The sequence below is a fragment of the Falco biarmicus genome, chromosome 5 (assembly GCF_023638135.1).
Source record: "Falco biarmicus isolate bFalBia1 chromosome 5, bFalBia1.pri, whole genome shotgun sequence".
NCBI lineage: Eukaryota > Metazoa > Chordata > Aves > Falconiformes > Falconidae > Falco > Falco biarmicus.
The window spans coordinates 56,517,486-56,540,390 of NC_079292.1; the positions used below are offsets into that span (position 1 = coordinate 56,517,486).

The 22,905-nt window shown below is 41.5% G+C and overlaps 1 protein-coding gene across 1 annotated transcript; it reads left to right on the forward strand.

Moving 5' to 3' along the window:
* The first annotated feature begins 1,978 nt into the window (after positions 1-1,978).
* Positions 1,979-22,511, forward strand: SLC25A17 (solute carrier family 25 member 17). The gene is made up of 9 exons (XM_056340985.1): positions 1,979-2,134; positions 7,141-7,201; positions 8,238-8,304; positions 11,677-11,828; positions 14,224-14,340; positions 15,037-15,182; positions 17,092-17,187; positions 21,385-21,467; positions 21,922-22,511. Exons 1-9 carry the CDS (start codon positions 1,985-1,987, stop codon positions 22,067-22,069), a joined length of 1,020 nt encoding a protein of 339 aa, XP_056196960.1. The 5' UTR covers positions 1,979-1,984; the 3' UTR covers positions 22,070-22,511.
* Positions 22,512-22,905: the final 394 nt, after the last annotated feature.

Sequence of the window (22,905 nt, forward strand, 5' to 3'; positions counted from 1 at the left end):
CTCAGGCTGGAACTGTCAGCTCCTGGTGTCTTACCTAAACTCCTTAGGTAAGACTCCTCCAAGGCATGTGGAAGTAAACAAGTGAGTCTTTATGCTGGCCTAAACTCCTTAGTTCCTGAGAAGGTGCCGTCTAGCACAATTCTCAGGATTTGCACTGCACAGCTGATTGCAGTCAGGTGTCTTTGTCAGTGATGCCTGAACCAAAGTACTGCTCACTCAGTCAGAGTGGGTGCATCCATTGCAGGGAATCTTAAAAAATAAAATACTGGGACTACCAGTGGTATCAGCCTTGCATAAAAGAATTGAGAGTTGTGGCCTCTTAGGTTGCTGGTGTCAGAGTCTAACATTGGAGCGCAGGGATGTTGGAGCACTGCACTGAAATAATGTTTTTCTCAAACTGGAACACTTGCTTTAGGCAGAGCAGTCCGTGTTCTTTACAGCCCCCCTCCCTCACAGATCATGGGATTTTCCTCACAGAAGCGTAAAGACAAGTGGTCTGTTATTAGGTTACCTGATTAAGAAATGTCTTCCCAAAAGGAACTGGCTTATCTGGCTGTGTGGTAGTGAAACTCTTGGGAAGTGTGTAATGGGCTAACTGGCCTGTCCTCCTTTAGATAATGGGTGGCATGGTGGTTCCTATCGAAGGTGTAAGCACAAGGAGCTCTTGTGGCTCAGGCAAGAGGCAGCTGGAGAGTGGTGGTCAAACTAAGAACTACAAACAAGTTAGGAACGTATTTTTTCTGTTTGGAGGGAACGAAAGATGATGGAGTAACAATAGAAACAAAAGGGCCCAGGAGTAACATTGATACAAAGCTAAGGAGAACATTCATTCTTATCTTTATAGTTTTTTCTGAAGTATAGGTGAAGGTCACAAGAGGGGAAGGATTGTTAACACTAGCAAAACCTTGAAGCTACCTGGAAACTAGTATATGACATGAGAAGGGTGGTGGTGGTGGTGGTGGAGGAAACAGGACAGGAACAGGCACAGCTGTCAACCCAGGTGATTTTACAAATTACAGCACGTCCAACTTCACTTCCTCAGCTCCTTCTTACTTTGCAGAACCTCTTCTACATAAAAAGTTAAGAAGAGGGCTATAGGATTCTTGATCTTTTCCCACCACGTATTTAATAGTCTTGCCACTGTGTGCCCTAACTAGCTGCTGTGAGCTGTGGCTACCCTGTCCTTTGACCAGCAACCCGGGTCTAGTCCTGGCTTTGTACAAGCGCTTCCCCTTCCACCCTGGCCGGTGAAGGCAGCAACGAGCCTGGAGAGGCTGTTGTTCATGGCCTGCTCTGGCTGTCAGCCCTGGAAGGCCAGGGAGCCATGGCCTACACGCTGGGAAGGAGCAAACCCGGGCAGGGAAAGGAGCAAACCCGCGCAGGGAAAGGCAACAGGCTCAGCTGGTCCACGCAGAGTAAGAGGTACGAAATGATCAGCTTGAAAAAGTGTTATTTTCAAGATCCTGGACTTTAGGTAGAAGGAAAGTGGCTGAAGCTGGAAAAAGTAGAAACAGAATGTTGTTAAATATTGCCTCCTCTTCGTAATTAAATACTTATGTTAAATGCTTGGAGAAGGGAAGCTGGTGGTGGAGAAAAAAGGTATTACTGTAGTTTCAGAGGAAGAAAATGCATTTCCTCAGTATTCCTAGTATTCCTCAGAATTCCTCATTTGTGTTTCATAACGCCACGGAAACCGTCCTAAGATTCCATGAGGTACGGTCTACCAGCTGTGGAGGCAAAAAGCTGCGGTACGGAACCAGACACACGAAGCGCACCGCAGCGCTGCTCCCCCAGCCCAACCGCTCCGCGGTGCCCAGGCTGCCGTGCCGCGCTGGCCCCGACCCGGCCCTCACGGCCGCTAAACGGCCCCGCGGGCTCCGGCCCCGCCGCCCCACAGCGAGGCCGGGGGAGGCGCGGCAGCGCGCACGCGCCGGGCCCGCCGGCGGGAGGGGCCGGTGGCGGCGGGGGGGCGGGGCGAGGCGCCATGGCGCGAGTGGGGCCGGCGGTGGGCAGCCCGGGTCCGGCCGGTGCCGCGGTGCCACCGGTCCGGCTGGCGGCGGAGCCCGCGAGAGCCGCGGCCATGTCTTCCGTCGCCTCCTACGAGAGCCTGGTGCACGCCGTGTCCGGGGCTGTGGTGAGCCAGGCGCCGCGGCGCCGTTGGGGGAGGGGGCGCTTCCTCGGGGCCGCCGCGGGCGCTGCCGCGGGCGGGGCGTCTGGCGGGCGGGGGGCGCGGGCCGCTTCAGCTGTCAGACGGGGGGGCCGCGCCTGAGGGGGCGGCGGTGGCGGGGCCGTGGGGCGGGGGCCTGGAGCGGGGCGGCGGGGCCCTGCGGGGGGCGGCCAGGCCCTTGGCGGCCCGAGGGGGGCGTTGGGGGCCGGGGCTCCCTGGCACCGAGCCGTAGCCCCGCCACCCCGCCCCCCGCCCCCGCGGGCAGCCCCGGTCCGCATCCCACCGGCTTGGATGTGGGGTTTGATGAGCCTGGAGGCTGGCTCTGCCCGGAGCGGCGGGAGCCCCCTGGGAGCCGCAGGTGTGCGCCCCTGGAAAGCGACCTGCGGGCCTGTGAAGTTGGGCGTCCGAGGAACTACGAAATGTTAAGCCTGCCACAAGTGAAGGCAGAGGGGCAACGCTTCAGCAGTGTAACAGCTGTACTAAGCATCCACGTTAGGCGTTTGTCTCATAAACACTTGAGGTGAAGGGTGAGGCAACGAATCGGTGTTAATCAAAACATAAAGCAAGCACCGTGCAGCTAGAGGAGGCTTGTCTAGGTTATCGAATTAGATTTTTCATGTTATGCTTGTAAATTAAAAAGCGGTGTTTAGCTTCTGTAGTTTTCCTAGGATGCCTGGCCCTTCAGTGAATGAGTGCTAGCTCTGTAAATAGCACATCAGCCTTGTGCTTCCAGCAGATGAAGAGTTGTAGCACCATGGAGCACGCTGGACCAGGTGTACTGGTGGATTTCAAGCAAGCTGATGTGGCTCTAGTCCTGGGCTGTTCCAGACTGGCAAGAATTCCTAAATGTGCCTTTTAGTAATTGCTGATCTACTGTTCTGGCAAAACTTCCCGTTCTAATTTGAGTCCTTAAAAGAACTCACAATGTCTTCTCTAGGGTGACAGTCACTGTATGTTACTGAACAATAAAGGCTGATTCTAAAAGGAAAAAAAGACACTAAAGGGTGTTTTGTCTTTATGATAAATAAACATGGGATTATTGTCTGCTCTTCAAAGTGTTTTAAATCTGCTTATTTTAGCATCAAGGCAATGGGGATTTTGTTTCCACTTCCGAGAAATTGAACTCTCTCAAATGATCTCATTATTGAGATACTGCTTATTCTCATTTTACTTGCTTGTACAGAAGTTTCTAGCCCTCACTGTTAGCTTCTTACTCTCATATACTCTCACTATAATTGGGCTGTGCTCCCAAACAAGGTTTGTGGTATGAACCGAGGTTATAAATTCAGCCGTAAACCTTTAAAACATGTAATGAAAAGGCATCTCAAGTCTCTTGGTGGTGGTAATTAAGTTAATAGAAATTCCCTATTGTATTTGAAGATGCTTATAGATCTCAGCAGTGATGCTGCTATGAAGGAAGACAGAACATTTTGGAGCTATTGGACTTCTGTACTGGCATGACTTCCACTTGTCGCTAATATTCATCTAAAATTTAAAGCTGTGGAGCAAGAATTTTTGCATAAAACAAGGTGGCTTTTTTCTTTTTATTTTACTGCCTTGTGTTGGAAACCTTGACTTCTATTTTTTTTCGTTATAGTAAAGATGTTCTCGTTGATGTAAAGATTTCTGTTTGCTGCTGTAATGTATACATTTTGGAACTTTTGACGTGGGTACTGACTGTTCTGATACTGTCTCACCATTTGTCTAAATTATTATGAAATGTGCTGATGTGTGGATGTGATGCAAGAATTTTAAAAAAGCAAGCAACCCACAGAACTGTGCTGAGGTAATGAGTCAGAAGAACATGTCAGATCACAACATGGTAATTTTTATTTCTGTTCTAATATGTTCAGAGTTCATATATCTTCTAGGCTACCTCATCAGACCTGAGGCAAATGAGTTGTTTAGTGAGCAGCAAAGAAATTGATGCTTGATTTCCTGCGAACTTTAATTGAATTACATAAATTTTCTCGAACTCTGTATGTAGCCATAAAGGAACTCTCCTGTTACAGAAGCAGCAAGAATGAGAATTTTATAGGAGTGTTATGGCAGTAGTCAAGCTGCTTTGCTTGACTCCGAGTGTTGGCTGACGACATATTTTTTTTTTTTATTCTTTTAATATTTTAAATTATTATTCTTAGCTGTGGTCCTGCATGCCTCCTCTTGGCAGCAGTCACCTTGGGCCCTTTGTTCTGGCCACTTACTGCCACCTGTTGGCTACTGCACAGTTGTTTATGTGGTGCTGCGGTTGATCAGGGAACTGATCTGACTGAAGTAGCCCAGTGGAAAAACTTTTTTTTTCAGCCACACTAGTTTCTTTGTCTGCATCATTGTGTAGGTGCCCAAAAAGTTATGCCACCAGAACGGAGGAGGCAGGGATGCAAATACAGTTGACCAAGAGCTGGGATTGCATAAACCAGTTTGTACCTGTGCTAGTGATTATTCAGTGATAGTGTGACTTAACTCGGCAAACTGCTGAGGTCCAGCACTGACGGGAAGGTGGTGGGAAGGCAGACAGTGAAGCCTCACCCTTTCAACCATACAGGTTTATACATGTCAGCATATGTTCCTCCAATCGGTAGCATGAGTTTCTTGCTCTGCTGGTCTCACGTGCAATTCAGTAAGGAATCTGAGCCCATCTTAAGCTTTTTCTTTTGCTGGGGAAAGGGCTGGTCCTGCTCATCCCTCTCCTTTCCCTTCCATCCTTGAAATCCTGTCTCCTCCATATGATGCTTCTGTCAGTCACATTGCCACATAGTTGAGTTGCTCCGTTCATAAACGCAGGAGAAAAGTAACTCTGCTTTTCTGAGTTTATTTTCTTCAATTTAGCAAAAAGAGGGGAGAAGGAGGGTACAAATCATCTTTTATTGGTGGTAATCTGTTAGATCAGCTGAGTTATCTTATGATATTCTGTTGAGCTATAGCTTCACATGTTTTAAGCCAGTTCGAGCCTGTAAGGTTCGTTGTGTGGGAATGATTCAAAGCTGTGTCAGGGGCGGTTCAGACTTCATATTAAGAAGTATTTCTTTACTGAGAGTATTCAAACATTGGAACAGGCTGCCTGGAGAAGTGGTTGATGCCCCATCCCCTGTTGGTGTTTAAGAGCCATTTGGACAATGCCCTTAAAAATACTCTTTAACTTTTGGTCGGCCCTGGAGTTGTCAGGCAGTTAGACTAGATGATCATTGTAGGTCCAACTGAAATACTCCCTTCTGTACTTTGTGCCCACCCATTTGTCCTGTGTGCCACTACCCCAACAATTTCTCCATTTCCATATTCTGATTTTGCATGCAAATGTGTGTGTTGCTGTATGGTGGGTTACACTGAGAGTAGGTTTCAGGATAAATCTCGCTTTGGGAGGGTGGAAGCAGGATAAATGGGGCAAGGGAAGGCTGGAAGTTGTAATGACTGCAGTCTCATGGCTGTTTTTTGTGTAGGTGTGTCTTAACTTCTGAGGTTGGCTTCAGAGTTGCCGTAATGCAGCTGATATTAGGAGGTATATTTTGGCTCTTTCTGGCACTTTTTTTTTGTGCTGGCACTAGCATTCTAACAAGTGTATTCTTTGCGAATTTTTAGTTAGATGGGTTCATTAATCGTACTTGCTCTCCAGCTGCGTACACAGTAAGTACTGAGAATGAGCAGACACAGGGCAAGTACACAGGAGAGCAGAACCAACCCTTCTGGCTAGAGGCCAAATTAAATGGCTTGCAATAACCAGGTAGTTCTGGCCAAGTGTTTCCTTTCATTTGCCACCTGGTGTTACAAAAACTGGAGAAACTTAAGTCTTGTTAAGACTTCAACCAAGTCTTAGTGAGGAAACACCACCTGAAAAATAATCCTCTGTTGCTGGTAGTAGACATAGGTCCAAGTAGCCTGCTCAGGAGATGGAGTGTTTCCAGAGGCAAAGCTTGCTTAAATGCAAGGCGTAACATAGCTCCAGAAAAGTTACACCACGCAGTACGCTTCAAACACAGTGCTTGTGTGGCTTGCTGTATCCCAGACCTTGCCACTGTTTGAACAGTTTGCATGGCTCCTAACGGAAGAGGGCCACAGCTTTAGCAGCCACTTAATGCATCTAATACTACTGTATTTAATACTGTTGTAGAGTGTTAACAGGTTTACACCAAGCCTGGGTCGTTCTGAGTTGGGTATCTTTTCGAAAAGCTGTGCAGTATCAGTGCTAGAGTACTAAAGAATGGAGAAGCTGAATGATGGTGGAGGGGGCGGGGGAACAGCTTCTTGTAGGGAAGATAAGGGCATTTGCAAATACATTATTTAGCCCTGCTGTAAAGGAGAGTGGCTGCTGGCTTTTCTATTTAGAGGCTTTAATGGTTGCATTGCACAGGAAGTGAAGAGGGTGTTGGATTTACAAGTGAATCTGGTGACATCTAGGTCATGATTTAATTCATTGTATGTAATTCATACCACAGAGGGTGTCTGGTAGGCAGGTCTTTGTTGTCTAAATTGGTATTTAGTGTAATGCTAGATTAAGTCCTGGAAGATGTGTGCTGCCAGGTTTTTTTTAATGAAGAAGAGTTTCTGGTTTTTTTCTGAAGTCAGAACAAGGTTATTATGACACAAGCAACCATTGTGTTACAGTTGTCTTATTTTGTTGTGGTTTTTAAAGTAGAAATTGGGTATTGAGGCTAATGGGAGTTAGGGCAAGTGCAGTGTGTTTGTCTCCTGATGCACAGTTTATCAGCTCTCAGACCTCAAAAACTTTCTCTTTGGGCAAAAAGCTTCTAATGGTTTTAATTTGAGCTTGATTAATACAAAAGAAAAAAAGAATCTTGTTTGTAAGCATGAGACCAAAACCCACTTGAAATAGGTATTGCTACGTATGGAGTCTATCCCCTTTTTAAACTTACTCAGTAGACTGGTTTCTGGGTGAGAAGTGAAGGGCTACAAAGAGTCTGGCCGGCATCTGTACAAGCAACTGATACATTATATAGCCAGTTTATTTTGTTTTGCAGGGCAGTGTGACTGCAATGACTGTGTTTTTTCCTTTGGATACAGCTAGGCTTAGACTTCAGGGTAAGTGTCAAACTCTAGTTTCTTTTTATGATGTTGTTTCTGTTCATCTTGGCTTGGGTGGTTGTAGGGGGGCCTATCTTGCATGAAAGAGAATCTTACCTGTGTAACACTCACAGCATTTAATCACTTAACACCATTTTTCCAGCTGAAGGCCTTTGCAAAGTATTGGGCAACCTTTTAATTGCCTGAAGAGACTGTGATCTGTGGCCAGATATGGCTTTTAAGTGGTTATCTAAGACCAAAAAGAAAAATAAAGATGTGAGATTACACAGGATGACGTTTATGTGGTGGTGTTGCTTTTGGCTGTTGAGAACACTTCAAAATGCAGGGGCAGCATCGTGAAAAACTGGTCTAGAATTATTCCTGAGAATGGTTTAAAGGGAAAAGTCAGGGTTAGAACTGGCAATAGGAGCATCCAGTGTTTTGAAAAAATGCATCTGGGTATGAATTTTGTTTTTTAAAGCTCTATCTTCTAATCAAAAGTCACAGAATCACCAAGCATTTTAGTGCTGTGACTAAACCACTATTTAGAACTAGAGGGAGATCATCAGCCAAGAAATACACGGTTGAGAAATGAGCACCCTATTGCTGTTAAGCATTTTTCAGTGTAGGAGGAGACAGTGTTTTGCTAAGGCTCAGCTGTTTGCAGATCAGCTGTAGGAGATTGGTGGTGTTAGTCTGGGGTCCAAGGAATGATTTTGAGAACAGTTAGGCAGGCCCAATTCTAGTTCCTCACCTAAGGGGAACCTAGCTTTGGTTCCTGTCACAACTATTAGGTTAGGAGTTGGTAACTACAGATACTCTGATGCACATCAAAACTTGCTAGTCTGAGTAAGAACAAAAAAAAGGAATTGGCCTTACCTAGCATATGAAAATAAGGAGATGCTTTCAGCAGTTGCTGCAGAAGTGGGAAATGTCTGTGCTTTATGAGGAAGAAGAAATGTGCAGGGGGTATGTTCAGATGGGAAAGATAAGGACTTGAAAATGAGTGCTAAAAATTGGAATAATCTAGAAGTTTGATTCTTTTGTTTTCCAGTTGATGAGAAGCGGAAGTCTAAGACAACGCCGGCAGTCCTATTGGAAATAATCAAAGAAGAAGGCCTGTGAGTAGACACATTTTTTCTGTTTGTCTTCATGTAGACAAGCCATAAGACTAACTTGAATTTGCTTTTAAAGTGGAATAGTTAGCCGGTATCTCTGTGGACAGGTTTTTATTCTAATTAAAATGTCTCCATCTAAGTGTGATATGATTTGCATAATCTTACATGTTCGTCTTTAGCTAATTTGGATTAACTTTCTTGAGCACCTTACACAATTCTGTTCAGTGATGTAACTGTGCCTCCTCACAAATGCAGGTTTGTACACAAATGTACCTTCATGTACCTATCTGATAAACCAGCTTTGTCTGCCTGGATTCTTGGGTGTGTCCATTTCTCCTAACAAGATGAAACTCTTGGGCAGCAAAGCCAATTTCAACAGGAGAATTGAGACATGTTTCCCTGTTGGCAATTTTTTCTCCTCCAAGGCATGTGGAAGTAGACAAATGAGTCTTTATGCTGGTGAGATTCAAGACCCATCTAAAAGCGATGCTGTGCTTTAGTATTTGCCACGCAGGCTGAGCTGCCTGGGAAAAACGCTTCTACGTGTGTCCTTGTTACAAGTATTTTCCTAAGTGAATCCCTGGAACTCAAGTAGACCAGAGCTTCCAGGATACTGAAGCTGACAAAAGTTTAGCTTGACCAATAATGTTTTTGCCACCTTTGAACTTGAGCGGTTCGCAGTTGTATGCATGAGCGTTTTTCAGTCGGTTGGTGATCTCTTTTGTTCACATTCCTGCATTACTTTTGCCACATGAGGGTAGCAAGTCAACTTTAAATTAAAAAAAAAAAAAAAAAGGAAAGGAAAAAATGAAAAAGAAAAATTAAGGGAAGTGGAGAGACTGCAAAAGCAGTCCTCCAACTTTTCCTGTGCAACAGAAAAATCAGTAATCCTGGCAAGAGGGGAACATTGTATCTTCCAGAGGTGTTGGGAAGGCCTAGTTAAGCAATGATACTAGTTTTAGAGATGTTTCTGGAATAACAAAAATCCCCCAAACAACAGCAAGTCTGAAATGGGATGTGAGATCATAAACATCTTGTTCATATTAGTCTGCAGAGTCTTGTCTCATATTACACTTTTGTGCGACTGCTTTTCTCATCTAGTTACAGCAAATAGGTTTAGCTAATGGACTTTTGTAGAAAGTTTTGCTTTCTTCCCTGTGCTTTCATCCTTACTGAATTCTTCTCAAGGTTGCAGTTTGGAACACAAACTTAGGTTTTATTTGTGTGCAGAAGTATTTGTATGTGAATTATGGATGTTAGCCCTGACAGCTTGAGTCATTAAAATAAACTCATATTTTTTTTGTCTTGGTTTCATGTTTTGTACTGTAAGATACTTCATTTGAAGATCATTAGAAGTTGTTCTTAATAAATGAATCAAACAAAACTAACTCTCAGTTAGAGGATATGGTACACTTTCTTTCTGCCTTTCTTTTCCAGCACAGAAGAGATAGGTGATGCAAAAACTGTTCTAATTCTACTAATGACTAACTGTATAGTCAGTTAAATTGTAATTTTAACTGTATAATTAGCTAAGCCTGTAACTTCAGAAGCGGTCTTAATAATGTGGTATATTGCCAGCTACATGGAAGGGGGAAGCACTTGATGCATCAGAAATGAAAAACTAGCATTTACATCATAAGAACGGTCAGATGCTCTGTTTACCAGCCTTGCATCTTTTACGGTCATCTTGGGAATCCTTATATTCTGCGTATTCCCAATATGTTAATGAATGCTAAAATGCCTCCATGATTGCTGCTGGTCATTGAGGAGATTTCTTGGGCTGTTAACATGATACCAGTTCTCTGCCTGTCCTGTGCAGCTTCAGTGGAGGTATGTATCATTATCGGGGATTTAGAGCAGCTGTTGAGGTGTCCTTGTTTTACAGGCTTATCAGGCCTGTCAGAGAAGGGAGCTTTGTTAGTCAGCTGTTACAAAATTATTCTTAAATCAAGATAGATTTAGATGATACATAAACAATGACAGTTATTCACAACACCTGAAAAATAAGATAGCTGTGAATCATAAGGGAGTATTCACTTTTTCATCTGTGTTTAATCTAATTAAATTTAAATAGGTAATTTCTTTTTCTCACTTACCTGACTGACTTGCTCTAAACTTTACTGTGAAACATTTATTAGAAATTCTTCTCACCTGCATATCTCATGCCCCAGGTTGCATCCTTTGGAAAACTTTCCATGGTGGAGTATATTAACTTCAGTATCTAGTCTTCCATTTTTAAATTTTATGTGAGAATTCAGACACTTTTTTGTCTTCATTACTCTAGGTTGTCTTTTTTTTTTTTTAATTTTGTATTGAGGAAGTAGTTGGTCTGTAATTTTTTCCCAGCTGTGTTAAGCATCGCTTTCTTTCCTTGGAGATGTGAGCATCTCTTTACTGGGGTGTTGTCTTTTGTATTGGACTGACAATTCCATTTCTCAACAAAGATGAGAATTTTCCCCATGCCTTGGTATGTTTTAGTATATGGTTTGAATTGGTTGTACCAGTCTATATCTTCATGTTGATACCACAAACATGTATTCATCGCCTGGATGTTTGTAGTTCACTGCTGGCTGTTGGAAGAGAGCAAATACAGTGGTAGTACTCACTTCTGGAGCGAGTGAGCCCCAAGCTTCTCACTGTAAATATATTGTACCTCTGCAGCTCCTTTTCAATGGAATTATTCTTGATGACAGAATAACAGAATGTTTAGGGTTCTAAGGGACCTCTAGAGATTATCCAGTCCAACCTCCTGCTAAAACAAGTTCACCTAGAGCAGGTTGCACAGGATTGTGTCCAGGTGGCTTTTGAATGTTTCCTGAGAAGGAGACTCCACAACCCCTCTGGGCAGCCTGTTCCAGTGCTCTGTCACCCTTGAAGTGAAGAAGTTTTTCCTCATACTTACGTGAAACTTCTTGTGTTTCCATTTGTGCCCATTGTCCCTTGTCCTGTCACTGGGCACCACCGAAGAGTCTGGTCCCATCCTCTTGATGCTCACCCTTAAGAGATTTCTATACATTGCTAAGATCCCCTCTCAGTCTTCTCCATGCTGACCAGGCCCAGCCCTCTCAGCCTTTCCTCATCAGAGATGCTCAGTCCCCTCGTAACCTTTGTAGCCCTCTGCTGGACCCTCTCCAGTAGTTCTATAGTAGTTTATATATATAGTAGTTACTATAATTTAGAAATTTAAGCACTCATTTTTTTTAATGGTACAGTCAGGAGTTTTGTATGGCTTGTTACCATTAATGATCAAGACATATCTAGTTAGTATTGCATGTAGTATACAGTATTGTATCTCTGGGACCCTCCACCAACATGTAAAATCAACCAGATCACATACTTTGCTGATCCTCACCGTGACTTTTTCTTCTCCATTAGGTTGGCACCATATCGAGGATGGTTCCCTGTTATCTCCAGTCTTTGCTGCTCCAATTTTGTTTATTTTTATACGTTTAATAGTCTTAAAGCTCTTTGGGTCAAAGGTCAGCATTCAACCACTGGAAAAGACTTGGTTCTTGGGGTTGTTGCAGGTAATACTTAAAAATCCCAGTTTCCTCAAAAATGTATTTTTAGTATATTCTATGTATTGTTTTTCTTTATGAAGTCCACTGGAGATCACACTGAGTACTTACTCATCCTGCTGTGTGCAGACCTGCTTCACTGTGCAGCTCTGATTGCTCTTCTGTGTCCTCCCCACCTCATAAGTAGGTGCATAAACTGTTCCTGTTGTGAATTCTAGCACAAAGCACAGTGCTGTTTCAGTCTAGTATTTTACTTGTGTCTGATGTGTTGTTTACTCTGGTATCTAAGCATCGTTGTTTTGATGTTGAAGACAAGTGGCAGGGAGAGGTGGTAGTGTTTTTCAGAGGAAAAGGTATATACCAGATCTGAAATATTTTCAATTACGATAATTAAGAGTTCTTAATGTAAGCATTTGGGTGTCAGTTCTCAGACTTGTTTTTGAGTTGTTACCTGAAAGCGACAGCAAGTCCCTAGACATAGGGAGGTCCAGTGGGGCCTTTAACATGGATGCTACGGTGGCTTCTTTGAAGGGATGATGACATTACTGGCTTTTCTAACAAATCCAATTTGAAACATTATCATGGTGTGCCTCTGTTTGCAAGTAATGCCTTGTGAGAATAAGTGCTTATGTAACCACACCGAAACAAGCTGATTTTTAAAAAACCTGCAAAAAAGGCCTGTGAATTTTTTGGGGGAGGGCAGGGGATGGTGGTGGGTAGGGGAGGGCTTTTTAAATTTATTTACTATTTGCTATTTTATTTATTTACTTCTTTGGACTTTCAGTGTAGGCACAATGAATGGCTGAGTAGTTCGGGGAACGTAAGGAAGGAAATTCTTAAAGTGGCTTTATCACTGTGGGTAAAATATTATATTCTGGAGCACCGGCTGCAGCAATTAGGGTAACAGCTCGTCAGTTAAATGACTAGCTCTTCTTCAATGCCAGTAGTTTATATCCTTATAATGGAATAATACCTGGTGTAAATTGAAAAATTCTACTTAACGTGTTTACTGATACTCCCTACCTATCTCTCATTCCTACTACTGGTAGCAAATACAGGTTGGAAAAATACATTAAAAAAACCAGCACCTTTCCAGTCTGCAAAATAAAGTTTTATGACTTCCCTTAACCGAGTCTGGGTGAAAAATTACAAGTAAACTGTGCTGTAGCCTGTTACTTCTTAATGCAATCATATTGACTTTGGCTAAGAGAGGTTAATGTGACTTGCCTTCTCTAGTGCTTGATTTTGCTCGTAACTTCTTTGAAGAGCTGACTGTAGTCCTTATGAAGGATACTGTATTAAAGGAAAAGAAAAAGGCACAGTGTAGGTAGTAGGTTTCACCTTTTTCAGATTTACTGTTCTTCCTGGTGATATAGTGTGTCCATCTCAATATAATGGAATGATTCAGTCTGTCACTCAGACTTCTTCCAAAGCAACTGAAGCAGAATCAGTTGCTAATTTTTGTGATGCAGAAATATTAATAAGAAAGGTCAGAAGCTTGTTTTAACATAGTTAATTCAATGTGACTGCCTTGGTCATTACTGAACAGGAGAGACGTATACCAAGTGATTGCAAAGATAATGTCACTTAATTCTCCCTGTTAATTAAGAACTGTATTTTGCAATACCTCTTTGTTGCAGCCTTATGTATGCTTATCGGTTTCTTTTCCTCCATCTTAATTTGTGATACTCAATTTCCAAGCTTTATGTTGGGGTTTGTTATTGTGTGTAATCTCTTGCCACTTCTAAGCCTTACTTAAAATACTTGCAGAATCCTGTGTTTTCCACTGTAAGTGTACTTAGTGAATCTAAAAGCTCGATATTCTCATTCTTTTGGCAGTGTAGGAGCTCTGTTCTGGTAATCAAGCTGTATGCATTTATCTGTTTTGATCTCTCCATATAAAATAATCCTTCTAACCTTATTACTCTGTGTTTCTTTCTGAAAGTAGGCAGGCAGCAAGTCATCACGGAGTGAAGTAGGGCATGAAAAAGTAGAGTATCTTGTGCTCCAGTGTGGTGTAGTATGCAGCAAAGTAACAAGTTCACTTAAGATTCCTTCAACATGTTCATATTTAGTGTGTTTTGTTGTTTGGGGTGCTTTTTCTGGTTTGGTTTGTGGTCTTTTTTTTTTTTTTTTTTTTTAGTTTTGGAGAGGGTAGCAGAAATGTCTTGCCACTGCATGCAGTCTGCTGACGACAAATTCATGGTGGTGCTGTGGGGGGAATATGTGAAGCAGCTCATTACAAATGACCTGTTTACTTTTCCCATATACTGTGTTAATTTTTTCCCCTCTTCCTACCAGTAATTTCTTTAGTGTGTGAATTGGGGTAAAAGGGGATAAAAAAAAAAGTTTGACGTAATCTTCTGGCTTTTGCTGATTTTCTGTGTGCTGGGTTTTGTATTAGGTGTAGTGAATGTACTCTTGACCACTCCTCTTTGGGTAGTGAACACACGCCTGAAGCTGCAGGGAGCAAAGTTTAGAAATGAAGACATTGTACCAACCAATTATAAAGGTATAATAGGTAAGTACCTATTGTTGTCTTCAACCGAAGAGAAGTTTGTTAAATGAAACATTTCAAGGACTGTGAAGTTTGAAGACTTTTATTCATGTAACCTATTTCACCCTGGAATCTCTGTGCTTCCCCATCACTTTGCAGTCACTGAGTTTTATAGGAAACTGGACATGGCCATTTCTGGTGGTAATTAAGAATTTATAATATGCGCACCTGTAACTGCAATACCTTTTGCCAAGGCAGGTATCTTACCATACAAATACTGGAGTGATAGTGAGCCCAGTGAGGTGGTAGCTGGGAGTCTGCGTTTAGACAGGCAGTCTGCAAATTAAACTTCACTCACCTTAATATTTAATTGCCTACATGTTCAGGCTGTCTTCCTTTTGAAAAGAAGTAAATAAGTATTGTTGTTTTGAAGGTTTAAAAGACCTTAATCTTAATGCTGAGCTTGTACTAAAAAGAGCAGGAGTCTGCAGATGATAAGCTCTGTTTGCATTAATGGTGATGTGAGCAAGAACCTCCTTTGTCACTATTTTTGCATCAACTTCCAGATTAGAATGGAAGATAAGAAGTCATATAAATGACTGCAGTGGATTTTTATACACTTTGACTATATTAGGCTTCAGGTGTAACTTTTCTTACCTTTTACAGTCAGAATGTTGTACTCATTATTTTATGTGTTGCGTGTCCCCCCTTTCTTCTCAGATGCCTTTCATCAGATAATACGAGATGAAGGAGTCTTAGCGTTATGGAATGGTACTTTCCCCTCCTTGTTGCTGGTCTTCAATCCTGCCATACAGTTCATGTTTTATGAAGGCTTTAAACGGAAGCTTTTGAAAAAGCAGCTGCAAGTGAGTGTGTTTTGAGGCCAGGTGGTGGATACGCTCTGTTATAAGACGGCTCTGACATGCATTACTTGGAGCAAATTCAGAAATGTACACATGGGTTCGGTTCTTGTATTTTTGAGGGTATTTTTTGAGTTAGTATATCTTCTAAAAACGATCCATCATCGTGAAGTGAGATGCGAATCTTTCACATCCTTAGGAAGGATATTCCTGTGATGAATTCCTCCTCTTGTAAAAATAAAACTGCACCTCTTGTCCACGGTCTGGATTTAAAGTAGAGATTTTAAATTCTAACATATCTGTTTTGTAAATATGTACATTACAGACTGTTTTGAAGTCACCTCTTAACCCTTTCCCCAGTAAATGAAGTATATTGAGCCTTTGAAGTATGACAGAATTGTTCTGGTCCCTGTCATTTCAATAACACTTTTTTCCTGAAGCCCTCTGTTTTTAAGTATCCTTTTTCCAAAGATGGACACTAGAATTGAACACAGCATTGCAACCATACCTTCTGATTATCTAGAGGCAGAGTCGCTTTTCTGTCTCAGCTTTATAGTCTTTTTTCTTTGTCCTTTTTCTCTATATCAGATACGCATCTCACCTGAACGTATGTTCCTTTTACGTTCTAGCAGATGGAAAAGTATTTGTGTTACATTTTAGGATAATGTCACAGTAGATGTTTTTTGTGACTTTAGAATGCATTTAGCTGTATTTAGATTTTAGATCATATTCATATGTTACAAAGGCATCTTGTTTTTCCTCAAGACATAGTGAGATTATTTTTACATGAGATTTTGAGTCATAGATGAGGCTTGGGGTTTTCCTACCATCTTTAGGCAGTGCTGCAGCTGTAGCACTCTTTATTTGTGTCTGATGGACCTATCCAGTTAACATTACGGACAATACGATTTTTTGAGTGACAAGCTGAACTTCCCTCTGCGTTGTTACTTGCCTGTTGGCTAATTGCTATAGTTACTTCTTGTTTCTTTTAAATTATTTAGTTCTACCTTAAATTAGGGCACGTTTTGTCCATGTTCAGTGGAGAAGGGAAAATACGTTTTTCCCCTAGCAATGGTCATTCTTATTTTGGATAACATTTTTCTTCCTATTTGATCTTTTCCTGACTGTCTTAAATAGATCAGATTGACTGTCTTAAATAGATCAGATTGACTCTTTTAAGATCTGCATGTTGTCTGCATATTTCTGATTGCAATCAACATATTTTGCAAATTTGGAGCATGTTTTGGTATGGGCACCTTCTCGTTTTCGGTGATTAGTTCACACTGTTAGACTGAGATGCACTGTAATCAGCTTAAGCTGTAACAATGTATTTGGTGCACTGTGGAACATTGTGGGCTTTGAAGGTGAGCATGGGCTCCCAGCAGGTGTTCTTCATTAGTAGGGAACAAGATTTTTAGCCTATGTCATCAAGACTAGAAGTCTGCCTGATAGCGTAGTGATTATGTCTCAGTGTTCATAGAGGGGTGTTCAAGGAGCCTTTCACCATCACCTTTTCATATGTGCTGTGACTTGACAGTTTATATGTTGCAAAAGCTGAAATGCTTATTGATCGGTACATTTAAATGCTACTTCCCTATCTTTTGTCTACTTTTGGTGCTTTACATTGGTCTAGGTGTATGGCTTTATTTCTGCTATGTTTTAGTAACCTACTTGTAGTGAGAAATGCAAAAGCTTGTGAGCAGGTAGAGGTTGCAAATAAACTTTAGTTGTGGGAAAGTAAGCTGGTTAAATTATAACTCTTTAAAATGGGAAGATCCGTAGACTTTGTGAAATCTTTATGCCAAAGATACTTAGATAACCTGGTAGCAGGTACCAGTACAGAATCCCCAGACACCTACAGGTAACTGGTTTGGTACTATGTGGACGTAATATGTTCCTTTATCTTATTGAACAGCTCACATCTTTGGATGCTTTTGTCATTGGTGCAATAGCCAAAGCAGTTGCCACCACCCTCACTTATCCTCTGCAGACAGTACAGTCAATTCTGCGGGTAAGTAATAATTTTATTTCAGGGTAACTGCCTTTCACTTGTTCTGTATAATGCAGGCCTTGTTCCTGTGGCTTGTTTTTCTTTGTGTTAATGAACCCATCATTTTTGGGAGCTCCTTTTGGATGGTGCAGTCATTGATAAGGATGCCTGTCTTTGATCCTGTACTGACAGATTCTGATAGAACTCGGTATTACTGGTGCACATTTGTTTTGAGTAGCTGGTAGGATTGACAACGTAATGCATCAGTACAGCATCTTGCAGAAGCTGATGCACTATGCTGGTTTTAGGCATTACAGAAATGTAGCTTTACTTCTTTAAATATAAATAGAAAACGTGTCAAATGGAAAGTTAAAATTAAATCCTCTAAACCCAACTTGTTTCCAGGGTAATCCAAAGGGTTATTATTTTATTCGGATGATGGCCTGTGCTTGTCAGTAGCCAGAAAGTGATTCATCAGGGCAAACTGAGCTCCCTCATAAATAATATTTTTAATCACTTGCCCAGCCTTGTACACTAATTGTAGTGGTAATGGAAACACTTGCATTTATTCTCAGTTGCAGTTTGTATGTTTGCTGGATAATGTTGCTACCTTCAGTATGTACCAGTGTTGTTGTAATATTGAAGCAAGACAAAGTGGAGGGGGGGCAGGGGAGGAAGAGACCTGGCCCTACATAAGCAAGCATATTGTACTTTAATTTCTGTGCTTTTTAATCTGGTTTTGTAAGTTGTTTCTCGATGGTTTTTATAACAGTTAAATATTAATAAATGTTTCCACAGAAATATAATGCTATTTTCCGAAGTAAGGAGAAGCCCTAACTTACGTTTATGATAAAGCCATTATATATGTTCTAAAACTTCTGTCGATTTGGAGAATTAGTTGAATTACTGAATGTGAACCTTCCATGCTAAGGGAATCGCTTTTCAGGCTTGTCTAATAGAGGACTTTCCTTGTCAATTGTTCATCTGGAAAAACTGATTTTCTTGAAGGCTTTGTAATTATTTTAGTTTTTCTTTACTTAGAGTGAACTAAATGTATTTTGATTCTTGATAGCCTGTAAAAAGATAGTTTGGATGCTCTGTTTCAAACCCAGCAGGACTTGAATCTATTTACTGTGTGGTTACTGCTACCCTGAAAAGACACTAGATAAAACTTTTGTGTCTGCACAGCTTTCTACTTCACCACCCTAATGGTGCACAAAATGACATCTGCATTGTAGCTGTGTCAGCAACACTGTGGATTAGTCAGCAGTCATCTTTTCTGAGGTTTTCATAACTTTTGATGATCAGCTGAGCTAGTGTCTTCATTCAATGTCTTATCCTGTCTCAACAGCCTGGATGCACCATGGGGGTTAAACTAGTAAGACAGGCTTCTATTTCTAAAGTGACAGATAACAGAAGAATGTTCAAGCAAATTTAGCTTTGTCGGATAAATTGCAACATCAGTCTGTTTTTAATTTGTGATGCACTTTCCGCTGGTCTAAAGGAGAACCGGAAGGAGAGTTGGAGTGCTCTATTTTAGCCTTCGCATTGCACAGGAGTGCAATTTTCATGGGGCTACATCAATGTAACAGCTTCAACACCCATTCCTTTCTGTGGTTGCTATAGAAATGGTTACCGTCTTGTGGCTATCACTTCATGTTTTGTCCGTCTCGTTTTGGCTTTTTGAACAAAATTCTTCTGTCTTTTGGTGACAGTGCCATTCTTTGAGGGGGGGGGGGGGGGAAAGGGCAGCTCTGGTAAGTTGTGCTGCCAGCTTGATGTACTAACCAGCTGCTGCTTGCTGCTTAACTCGGCTGAAGTCACTGAAGCTAGGTCACTGCTGGCTTGCCTAAGCAGTGATGAGTTAGTTGCCTTCCTGCTAGAGCACAGCTAACCATCAGTGTCCTGGTGGTGGTGGGTTTCTTCTCACTGTGGCCCACTGTGAAATAAAATGTATATGTGCTACTTGTTAGTGCCAGTCCATCCTCTCCCTGTGATGATGGGAAATATGAGGACCCTGTCTCTGGTTCTGCGGTCAGTAGGGGTGACTTCTTTTCCTTTGCTCTCTGAAAGAAGTAATAGCCAGAAAACCTGAACGCTTTGGGTGAGAACAGCAGAAACACGCGTCTGTGATACTTGTCCTGTCCGTTCAAACTCGTACTACTTCATAATGGGTTTTCTATCTAAAGCTAGCGTTGTTACATTTGATGAAGTTTTTGTCACTTACACTAAGTGACGTTAAAAAAATATTAATAAAGGTTTAGTATTTTCAGAAATAACATTCTGCGTGAAGTATACTTTGTATAGTTGTAGGGGGTTTTGAAACAATTTTAGCAGATTTACACACAAGCTTATACAAGCCCAATATAATTCGTATAAACTTACACATCGTAATTAAGTTCTGTCTTCGAAGCAGAAGTACAGGACTCTTCTCTTCAAACGTAAACCTTTAGCAACTAGAACTATTGTTTGAACGTTATTAGAGTTCTTAGTAATGAAGTCTCTACACTTTTTGCTTTCAACTTTTTTGCAAAGTGCTCATCTTGCTTCCATATAATCATAGAATAGATTGGGTTGGAAGGGACCAAACAATTATCCTGTGTAATTGATAGTGGTAAGCAGCTTCCAGCCTTGGCATTTGGCATGTCTATCTCCCTTTCAGTCATTAAAAGTACATGGCACTGGTATTACTCATTATGCAGTGAAACTGTTCTTTAGCCTGGGTGTCGGACAAGAGTGGATGAATTGAATTTGCCTCTGGAGAAATAGCAATACTGTGAATGTTCTTAGTGACCCTGGGTGAAAAAGTTCTCTTTTAAAACTCAAGCCTCTTCTCTCTACTATAGAGAATGCTAGTCTCTTTGGGAAATCTGCAGTAATCAGTGAAGTATTGGTGTCCTAGGGAGAAGTGAACTTTTTTCCCCCTTGATTTTTGTACCTTATTTACGGTACAAAAATAGTCTGATGGTGGAGAAGAGAGGAGAAGAGAGCATCTAATCCTAGTGTAGTTTGGAAGTCTGTGAGTAATCTGGGCAGAGACTGGCATTGTAACTTGGAACCTAGTTAGCAGTTTTTTTGGAGGTGTGCCTGAGTCTTTGACAGTAATCCTTAACATGAATTTATCAGTATAAAATTAGTTAGTTGCTGATGAGAAGATTGTGGATTGTGAGCATGTATTTGCTTAATAAAGGAAGATTTCCAATGGCATTCTGTTGCTGCTGTTTCCATCTGAGTTCTTGAGACATATTGCAAAGGGACCGTGTCATCCTGGCATTTTCTTAGAATTTCTGAACTGCCTAAATCTGCTTGCATGCTCTGCCTGCTGTCCATGGTGATTTCTTACACCTAAGAAGTAGCAGTTGTCTGACTAAGTTCTGGGAGAAACTCATCTATAGGCAGTGGCTGAAGTTCACCTTTCATGGCACAAAAGTGTAACACAGGCTTCAAAAGCTATGTAGCTATGTTGTTATAAATACAAGTGTGGCAGCCCTGGTATATCAGTAATTCATAGTTACAGCTTGCTGACAGTACTATCAGCCTGTATCAGGTAAGAGTGTCAATGAACAGTAGAAAAGGAGTTGCTGAAATTGTTAAAGTCTGAGACATAAAATTACAGCGGCAGCTATCATGCCTACTGAAAAACAGGTTGGAAATAAGCAAATGCAGTGAGTAGAAGAGGAGTAGGCCCAGGTAGGTGGATCAAAAATTCTGGGTTCTTCCACAACAGTTCCCATATAAATATTTTGCTCCAAGATCATTGCTGGGCAGATAAATTTTGGGTTCAACTATGCAATCTCAGTGTAATAATGGTTTGCAGATGTATGAGGCTTTGAATTTCTGTTAAATGAAAGCTGAGCAAGCCAGAAAGAACTTGCTTTGAATGTCATGTCCCTACTAAGACTCTGCAAATTATGCTTTTGAGATCTTGAAAACTGTTTCCTCCAGAGCAACCAAAAGAGAGTAGATATGGCTGTGTAACACTTCCTTATAATCCATCTTAAAATCAAAACAAATTATTGTAGCATTTACCTTTTTAATGCTTGCTCTGTAAGGTTCTGTAGTGTGAGCGTTGGCCTCAGTTCTTCACTCATGGCTAGCATAACCTGGAAGATGTTAAAAGAGGTTTAAGATGGGCTTTCCAGATTTTATGTGTATGTTGGCTTTTCTGTCTCACACCATGGGGCAATAGTACAATAAAATGCTCTTCATTTTTTTCAGTTTGGACGCCACAGGTTGAACCCAGAGAACCGAACACTAGGCAGTCTTAGAAATGTTCTTTACCTTCTTCAGCAGAGAGTGAGGTGAGCTTTCAATTTTTCTTTTTTCCCAACTTGATATAGAAGACTTCAGCGTTACTAATATGCTAAAAACGTTGCTGGATCTGACTCTGTTTTTTTGACTGACTTAAACTTGCCATTTGAGTCAACCTGTGTTTTTTGTAATACACTGCAGAATAAGTACACAAAGCCAAATTCTCCTAAATATCTGTACAGTAAATGTTATCAGGGATATCTATCGATACAGGTTCATTCACCTCTTGAAGCAAGTTTCTTGCACAAAAGAGTTAATTTTCTACAGAATTTCCTCTTTAAAATATTAAACATAGCTGGCACTCAAGAGTTAAGAATGAATTTAAGATTCTTAGAGTTGTTATTAACTTGTGATAATCTTATTTGTAGTGTGCCAATTTACTTACAGCAGGCTATTTACACTTGCTTTCTTGGTTTTGTTTTTGGGTTTTTTTTTCCTTCTTAGGCGTTTTGGATTAATGGGACTCTACAAAGGTCTTGAAGCAAAGCTCCTGCAAACAGTCCTTACTGCTGCTCTTATGTTTCTAGTGTATGAGAAACTGACTGCTGCAACCTTCACAGTCATGGGATTAAAGCATTCACACAGACATTGAAAAAGGAACCTATGCCAAAGATTATGGGGTCTAGAAAACACGTTCTGTTTCTGAGACCAGGCTGGGTAACAAAGGGTCCTCACTTTCTGTGTTCCCCTTTCTTTTTAGCCACCTCCATCTCCAATATTTGGAGAAACTTGGCATACACTCTGTAGGACCTGTTGCCATGAATTCAGGGATAGCCCATTCCCTACTTTTCTGTGGACTCTGTGTTAAGAAACAAAACTTGACATGAAATTTCAACTACTATATGACTTGGTTGACTTTCTTTGCAAGAATGAGTATCTCTCACTATGCTTTGTTGTTTTCCCTCAAATCCTCCTCAACTATTTTTCTGTCTTTACCTTCTGTCAGCAGCTGGTGGGGCTTGGGGTGTTATTTCCCTTGACCTGTGTTTATGTCACTTCATATTTGGTTCATTAAAGTAACTCATAAATAACAAGATTTTTTGCATAGTTTTCTTTTAAGTTCAAGTGTGTTTGTGGCACAGAATGATAGGATATTGCCCCAAATATCTGGTGGTGAGATTTCTGAACTGCTAGAATGTACGTTACTGGTGAGTGTAGGCATGCTGCCTTTTTGAACCCACTTACTTTTGAATGCAGATATTGGCCAGATGCAGTGGGTTTGCGTGGCAAGGTTTTGGTTGAGGGGGGAGCTACAGGGGTGGCATCTCTAAGAAGATGCCAGAAGCTTCCCCTGTGTCCAATGGAGCCAATGCCAGCTGGCTCCAAGATGGACCTGCCACTGGCCAAAGGCCGAACTTATCAGTGAAGGAGGTAGTGTCTCTGATAGCATATTAAGGGGGGGGGGGGTGGAGAGAAAAAAAAAATCTG

Coding starts and splice junctions, on each gene's coding strand:
- SLC25A17 (XM_056340985.1), top strand. CDS start 1,985: ATGGCGCGAGTGGGGCCGGCGGTGGGCAGCCCGGGTCCGGCCGGTGCC. Junction 11,829..14,223: donor GGTTCTTGGGGTTGTTGCAG/GTAATACTTAAA, acceptor GTTTTGTATTAG/GTGTAGTGAATGTACTCTTG. Junction 15,183..17,091: donor TTTTGAAAAAGCAGCTGCAA/GTGAGTGTGTTT, acceptor CTTATTGAACAG/CTCACATCTTTGGATGCTTT.